This window comes from Pelodiscus sinensis, chromosome 1, assembly GCF_049634645.1.
Source record: "Pelodiscus sinensis isolate JC-2024 chromosome 1, ASM4963464v1, whole genome shotgun sequence".
Classification (NCBI taxonomy): domain Eukaryota; kingdom Metazoa; phylum Chordata; order Testudines; family Trionychidae; genus Pelodiscus; species Pelodiscus sinensis.
Window position 1 is genome coordinate 216,371,463 of NC_134711.1, and position 8,156 is coordinate 216,379,618.

Sequence of the window (8,156 nt, forward strand, 5' to 3'; positions counted from 1 at the left end):
CTCAGCCTGGACCAGTCCACAAGGGAAATCCACTTCCTGGACACTACAATACAGTTAAATAATGGACACATTTCCACCACCCTATATCGGAAATCCACTGACCACTACACTTATTTTCACGCTTCCATCTTCCATCCCAGACACATTTTTCAGTCGATTGTATGCAGCCAAACCCTACGATACAACCGGATTTGCTCCGACCCCACAGACAGAGACAATCACCTACAGGATCTTTACAGAGCATTCCTAAAACTGAAATACCCACCTGGGGAAGTGAAAAAAATCGACAGAGCCAAAAAAATACCCAGACATGAACTACTTCAAGACAGACCCAAAAAAGAAAATAACAGAACTCCTCTTGTTGTTACCTACAGTCCACAACTCAGACCCCTCCAACGCATTATACACAATCTACAACCCATCATGGAAAATGATTCCTCACTCTCAGAGGCCTTAGGAGAAAAACCTATTCTTGCTTACAGACAATCCCCTAACCTGAAACATATTCTTTCTGATAACCATGCCACACAACCACATCATAATCCTGCAGGAACCTAGCCCTGCAACCAAAAAAGATGCCAACTCTGCCCACATATCTACACTGATGAATTCATGACTGGAGCAAACAACATAAGCCACAAAATCAAAGGGTCATTTGGCTGCACATCTAGTAATTTGATCTATGCCATCAAATGCCAGCAGTGCCCCACTGCTATATATATTGGACAAACTGTATGGTCTCTACGGGAAAGAATCAATGGACACAAACTGGATATACATAAAGGGAACATACAGAAGCCTGTTGGTGAACATTTCTGCTTGCCTAACCACAGTCTGACAGACCCGCAGCTGGCTGTCTTGTCACAGGCCAGATCCACAAGCCAGATACATAGGGAAAGACTGGAACCACAGTTCATCCACAAATTCATTTCACATGCTAATGGACTCAATAGTGATATGGGCTGGCTAGGACACTACCTACTTAATAACCACTGACGGTGCTAACAGGTCTCTGAGTGGTATCCTTCCTGTCTTAGCAATTTATCTTTTGACTTTGATTTTTATCTGCTTAGGTTTAAGTACCCATTCTCCAGTGTGTAGGAGTGGGCTGCTAGGAAGTGGACCTGGGTATCGGGTCTGGGTGGAAGAGCGGGTGCAGGAGCGGGCTGGGTTGGATAGCAGGGTAGGAGTGTGAGGGCTGGGTAATAGTGAGAGGGAGAGCGCTAAACTGGCAGAGCTCCTCGGGTATGCACATGGCTCGGTATCCCCCACTGCTTCCAGGCACCATCACCTGCTGCTCCTATTAGCCACACTTACAGTCAATCAGAGTCGTGGGGGGGGCGGGGGAGGGAAAGAGAGAGAAGCCTCCAGGCAGCACTTTGCTGCATCAATCAGCCATGGGGGGAAGGGGAAGAGAGCAGTAGCATACCCGCTTCCTCCCCCCACCAGACAGAGCCTGTAGGCTAGATCCGGCTCTGGCTTGCCTGACTCTAGCCCTTGAGTCCAAGCATGGGAGGGCTGTGGCGCTGGAGTGCCAAATGTGGGCTCCCCAATTCTGGGGGGAGAACCCTGAGCCTCAGGGGCCAGAACTGGCCCCGAGGCGTTAGGCTCCTCATCCCACTCTAAACCTTTAAGATGGAAAACATCTGTCTATTGAGAAAAACAAATCACACCCAACGAGATACAACTTTGCCCGTGTTCAGAATCTTCATTGTAGCATATAAATATTCCCTAATAAAATTGTTCTAAAGCTGGGAAGCAGAGTGGTATACACAAAAATAGTGTCTTATGGAAGGTTTGATTTAGAATAGTGTCCCAAATAGCAGCCTCACTCTAAGAACTAAATGAAGGGTTTAAAGAGCACTATCTGTAAGGCATGAAGTATTTCAGGTGTGATTCTACGGATTTAACCACTTTTATTATAGTTTACTGCTTTTTCCTACAGATGGGGTTGTGTAAAATAGCCAACTATCATTAGGAGGAAGTAGTGGGAAGCCAATACAGACTCTGCACCTCTGTGTATTTCCATAAACAAAAATGAAAAGTTCATTAGCTAGGGATCATATTGAACTCTTTGCTGAAGCACAACATTAGCAACCTGTGGTCCTTTTTTCCTGTGGAATAGAGAATTTTACCTACAAATATAAAGTTAAATTTTAGTTACTAGCAAAGCTAAACTTTATTAATGTTTCAACAAAAACCCTTAAATATAATGGACAAGTGTTTTGGTCTCTTTTTTAACGCTAAAACTCACAAAATCCTAGATTTCATTATCTTGTGTGTCAGGTGACAGGATTCTTCTTTTTAATTATATACACACGTATAAAAACCCAAAGTCAACCAAGCCAAATCCTTTGTGCATATAGTCTTGATCTTTTCACCTAGCTGTATTGTCATCAATGAGCCATTTAACCAAGTTGTCAAATATTTAGTTTGTACAAAATAATGAAATGATTGGTTTATACTCAAGCAAACAGAAAAGGTTCCCTACAGATTTCTGTACAAATGGATAGACATTAAATTGTGTGAAAAAGAACTTCTGATATACTTGAACCATTAAACAAAAAATATTTACATTTATATTATGTCTTTGAAACTATAGGATTCAAAAATTCTTTATAAAAACAGCAGTCACTTCTCCCACTCCTGAAATGTAGCTACTTTTGAAATGAAATAGCTCTCTATAATAATCTGAGACAGAAAACAGAATGCTGTAACCTTGTTAGAACAGAGGAATTTTACATCAAACGTAAATACTCAAACTGCAATTTATCCATGACACCTATTTGTATTTTATAGCACTTATGAGCCCATTGTACTAAGTAGGCACTTTACAAACACAGAACAAGACAACACTGCAGGCACATACTGCCATTAGAACAGTATTATGGAATTTTTAATAGGAATAAGTAGTCATACTCTGATTTTCCTCCTGATCTCAAAAATGACATCTGCAGCAGCTGGGTTTCTGCTTCGACACTGATTCTGACAGAAGAGTTTCATCTACTGAATCAGCAACACTTCTTGCAAAAACCCAGGTTTCACTTGGAGGTCTCAATTATCTTGGAGTGAGATCATAGCTTGAGGAGCTATGGCTGCAGGCACTTGGTAAAGCAATTCTTTTAAGTAGTATCAGCATTACAATGCATCATGCTATCTAAGCATACACTGGAAATGTTTCGCATACATTATCAATAAAGTTATCATGTTAATTCCAGGATTTGTGATTCTTTACATGTTGTTAGTATTGTAAATGAACTGAATTCCATATTGATATTTTCTACCCATCCCCCACAAGCAAACCTGGAAATGACAGGTAAGTTTTCTGCATGTTCTCAAAAAGACATTTTAAAAGGGAAAGTTATCTATATTTAAAGCTAGCTAGCTGTCAAAGAGATTTTTTCTAAAGGTTTACCCATGACAATATTGAGGTTTTCATTATCAAATTGAGTGTTTTCTTGCTTCATTTTAAAAAAGAAAATTTAAATAGTTAGAAGAGACTATTTACTATTTAAGTGAGGGTGTAGCTAAAGTAAAGATTCTGCAAGTTGCTATAAAAATAAGTTGCCTTTTGTGACAATTTTTGGAATGCTCTAGACAACATGGCCAGAGCTCTGGGAGAAATACAAAACATAATGCTATTACTTTTTAATGTACAGATTTGCAAAATCAGACTGAAAATTCCTTATTTTTCCTTTCAGGAGTAAGGTTTTATTGTCAGATAAGCATAATAAAACCAAAAGACACTGAAAAAATATCTGTATTAGTCAACAATGCAGTAGCATACGGGTTGGGTGAGTTTCAGAAGACCAACTATATTCAAGGTCTGAACAAGCTGTATCATGTGCCATTTTTCTTCATGTTCATTGCAAAAAAATGTACACCAACCACCCTAGTTGGTGTGAACTTAAATGTGTGCTTCTAAAGTAGGTAATTACAATCTTGAGTGTTCTGTTTCATTTGCATGGTAAGAAGAAATATTGAAATGAATTAGCTTAATCACCCAATTAAGTGAGATGCTCTATTAGTACTGTTATTGGGTATTAGTAAGGTGATTCTAGTTTGACCTTTCTTTGCATGTGGGATGAGTAAAAAATACTTCCTGTACCCAACATTCCACTGCTTATCTCCCTGCTGAGATTTAAACATAGATTTTCTTCCATTCAGCATGCCTTTCCCTCAGTGCTTTCTGGTAGCTTGGTGGAATAAAAATATATTAACTTCAGGCTTAGTTTTAGCAATTAATTCTGCCAGAGAGTCTCCCTACTCTTCTTTGCATGGTAATCATAAAAGAAAAAAAGTAAACAATTTCCACTATTGCTCTGTTATAGTAATCACAGGTGCTACTTTTCAGATAATGGTGTGAATTTTAAGCCAGTTATGTCCTTTTAGGTAGTAGTTATCCTTTGTATGGTAAGGAAAAACAGAGAAGCAGACATTTAGGCACAAACTTCTTTCGTGAGCTACAGAGGTGAAAATGCCATGGAAGTCCTGGTCTTTCTTGGTTTTCAAACACTAAAGGCTTAGGACATACATTCAAAGACTCCAAATGCTTGAGTTGATATGCATCTCTGCTTATGAGAACTGTCCTATTATGTGAGTGAGCTACATTATAGATGTGCATCTTTGCAGCACCATGCCCTTGTCTATAGCACAATATGAGAATCTTTAGAATAGGAATCACTTCAGTTTCCAGGTGTCAGAATCAAACATAGTAATGAGAAGTCCTTCTCTTTGGTATCCTGAAACTTTTGAATTCTCAGGCCCTAAAACTCAAAGTACGTGGGTGGAAACAAGGTACGCAGTTGCTAGACAATCACTGTTCTGTTAAGATAAGCCTCAATTTGGGAAGTCCAGAGTAGACGGACACTTAAACAGAGGGAGAAAAAACCCCTACTTAATATGACAATAAGAACAGAAAAGTTCTTGCTCTGGGATATTCAAGAATTGCTGACATCTCACATTCTTTATGTACTTTTAAAATAGGGGCATGCAAAATGTTCCTAGAGCAGGCAGACCAAGAATTGTGTTTCTCCCATACCAGAGCTTCAAAAAATATATTTTGACTTTTTTTAAAGTAATGCACAAATACGAAGGGTCTTTTTTTTAAATTGCATAGCAAGACATCTGCCTTTGTGGTTTTTAAACCATCACTTAGACCCTGATGTAATTGCTTATTTTGTTTAAAAAAACATAAGGGAATTCTTGGGTCAAAACATATACCACAGTTTTCATTTTCTTAGAAAACACATAACAATGCACACTTGTCAAGTAATGTGTGCCCAATACACTGAAATATACAATCTATAATAGTGAAATTCAGGATACACATACATAACACACTTTTTAAATCAAGAATCTTGTCTTTCTAACATGTTTAATCATTTTCCACAAAAACTTTTGCTTTAAATCAGATTCAAAATACTATGTTAAATTAAAATTAACAAAATCCCCATGGAAAACTCAGCATCAGAACAAGTACTAGCCTTTACTTCGAATTTTCCTGGCTTGTGTCAGAACTTTAATAATATAAAAGCCTGAAGTGATTTCTACTATGGATGTGGGGGAGTGGAATTTTCAGTGGTCATTCAGAATAATTTGAAAGATTTTTGATGGGGAGAAAAGGAAAATAAAAAGCAATACACCCTTTTAAGAAGTTTCACCCAGCAGCATTTTTAAAGCTGTAAAGCTAACAGGCTGCAGGCCAAAAACAGCTTTTAGGTACAGCCTTGTAAATGAGTTTCTCTGAACCTGCATAACTGTGCAATGAAATGTCAAACAAAATCTTGTCAAATATATATAGCAGGATTGATGTATATAATGGAAAATTTGTGTTGTGTTCTGATACAATTCTATGCTTTGCTGTAAAAAAATAACTAAGCAGTGAATAAAATAAAACCATGAAAGTACAACTAAAGCACATCTGTCCCATGTTTCCTTTTCCAACAAGCAACAGAACACAACAGCCTAATAAGTTAAGGAAGTTTATTGCTTTGTTTATTTACATTCTCACCAGCTCCTCCCTTCCCCCAACGTTGGTTGTTGTACTACAGGTGCAGGCCACTGCTAAAGAGGAGAAATGAGACAAGAATCAGCAGTACACTATTGGCGAGAGGGGAACTGCACCGTTTGGGAAAGGAACTACTGTAAGTTTAAAGAAATTATGAACTCCTGATGTGATTGAGCAGGAACCACGAGCAACAGGCAAATGTATTTCACCAAATCAACAAACTAGTAAAAACTCCTGCCGAGAAAGATCCCCGTTAGGTTCACTGGCACGCTGCAATTCACATTAGCAAAAGCACCAACACACACAGAACACCCTGCCAGCAACGTCTCTTTGTCATGCACTTTTCTCAAAATTGCTAAGCAACTTTCAAGCGTCTAGGTCTGCACATGACATGAGACGCTTGTTAAAGAGATCCCTATACCGTTCTCAGAAAAGGGTCGATTACCAGTATAATGTTCCCATGATTGTCATTCATTATGCCAGCCTATTGTTCGGGGAGGGTAGCGACTACAAAGCTATGGTTAACCTGAGGGGGTGTGGGGGGGGGGGGGAAAGGCGAGATCACACAACAGGAAAGATAAGAAACACGGGGGGGGAACGTGCCAGACAGAAGTCTCTTACCTTGGTGATGATAAGAGGTTCCCCGTGCTCTCTTCCTCCTTTTAACGTGAAGCCCCAAGGAGCCCCTCCAGTCAGCAACACTTCCACCAGTTTGTGCCCATCCCCTCCCCTCGGGTCCACCATCAGCATCAGCAGGGGCCCCTGGTCCCCAAAGGCTGCGCTGAGCCGGGGAGCTTTGTCTGGCAGTCTCTCCGGGCCGCCGCGCAACTCCACGTTCTCCATGGCGCTGCTGCTGCTGCTGCTGCTCGCAGGCAGGCTCCTGCCCGCCCGTCCCAGCGTCTTCCTAGCCGGATCCAGCGTGCTGCGGCTGACCTAGGAACCACATACCTAACAACCGCTTCAAGCGTGGTCCCATGGGGGTGGGGAGGGCGCAAGCCTCCGCCTCTGGAGCCCGCTGGGATGGGGCGAGGCGGGCGGGAGGAGGGGAAGCAAGTGGGGGGGGGGGGGGGGGCGGGGGTTGCGAAACTGCTCTGTGCCCAAACTTGTGAGCGCTTGGCAGCCGCGCGGGCAGGGGTCAGCCCGGGCTGCTTGGCTGCAGCTGCGACCTCCTTGCTTTGCCTCCTGCAAGGGGGGGGCGCAAACGCTGCAGGACGGGAGCGGGGCAAAGTCACGGCGGGGAGTCGCCACTGCCCCGGGGGCAGGGGGTCACGCGGGGACTCAGGCCGGGGGGGGCAGACAAAGGCCGGGCCCGCGGCGCACGAGCGGAGGGAAAGGGGGCAGCGCCCAGGCGGGACGCCCGCAGCCTGCACACGGGGGGGCGGGAGCGCCTGTCTGGCAGCAGGGGCCCCGCCGGGCGGGCAGCCGCGACCGCGAGCAACCCCCCGCGGCGGCACCGCTTCCCCCTCCCGCCTGCTTTGCCAGCGCTCAGGCCCCGGGGACAGGGGGCAGCTCCGGCGCCCGCCTCTGCGCGTGGTGGCGGGGGAGAGCTGCTGTGTGCGCGCGGGGCTGGGGGGCCACACTCCCCGGCCCCCTAGCGGGGCAGCGGCGGCGCCGGGCTGAGCCCGGGAGCAGCTGGAGCGGCGGCCGAGGGCGGTGCTCGCGCTGGGTCTCGCTCCCGCTCCCCGGATTCGCTGCCTTCCCCGGGGCGCATCCCGCTACCTGGCAGGCGGGAGGAGCCTGCCCGGCTCGCGCGTCCTGAGCCCTCGCAGCCCCTCTGGTGGCAGCCAGCGAGACTAGCAGGCGCGGGGCGCCGGCTGGCTTCCTGGGAGGCCAAGCGCACGAAAGTCCCCTGGGCAATTCCCCCGGGGGAGCAGGAGGTGGCCTCTGCTTTGCAAGGTGGCTGCCCAAGACTTGGTGCATCCGCTTCCTTTTCCCTACAGCTCCAGGAGGCCCCAGAGTTCTAGCTGTGTGTATTGGGGCAAAGCTCCAATCAGGGAACAGAGCCCCACTCGGTTGGAGGTGGGAGGGGGGGCCTTCCCCATAACTTACCTAACATAATTTTGATGATTTTCAAGATCCACCCACTGGCTAAAAACAGTACAAAAAGACAGCACTGTCCCCAAAAATATTACAACGTAAGGCAGCA

At 44.6% G+C, this 8,156-nt stretch overlaps 1 protein-coding gene across 4 annotated transcripts in view; it reads right to left on the minus strand.

Moving 5' to 3' along the window:
• SHROOM2 (shroom family member 2) overlaps positions 1-7,726 on the minus strand; it is a 185,208-nt gene extending 177,482 nt beyond the window's left edge. The window contains exon 1 of one of the 4 annotated variants that reach the window (XM_006120196.3): positions 6,632-7,726. In XM_006120196.3, coding sequence (XP_006120258.2) covers positions 6,632-6,853 — 222 coding nt within the window. In that variant the 5' untranslated portion in view covers positions 6,854-7,726. The remainder of the gene's footprint in view (positions 1-6,631) is intronic. The other 3 variants (XM_006120195.3, XM_006120197.3, XM_025183134.2) reach the window with 3 other exon arrangements.
• Positions 7,727-8,156: the final 430 nt, after the last annotated feature.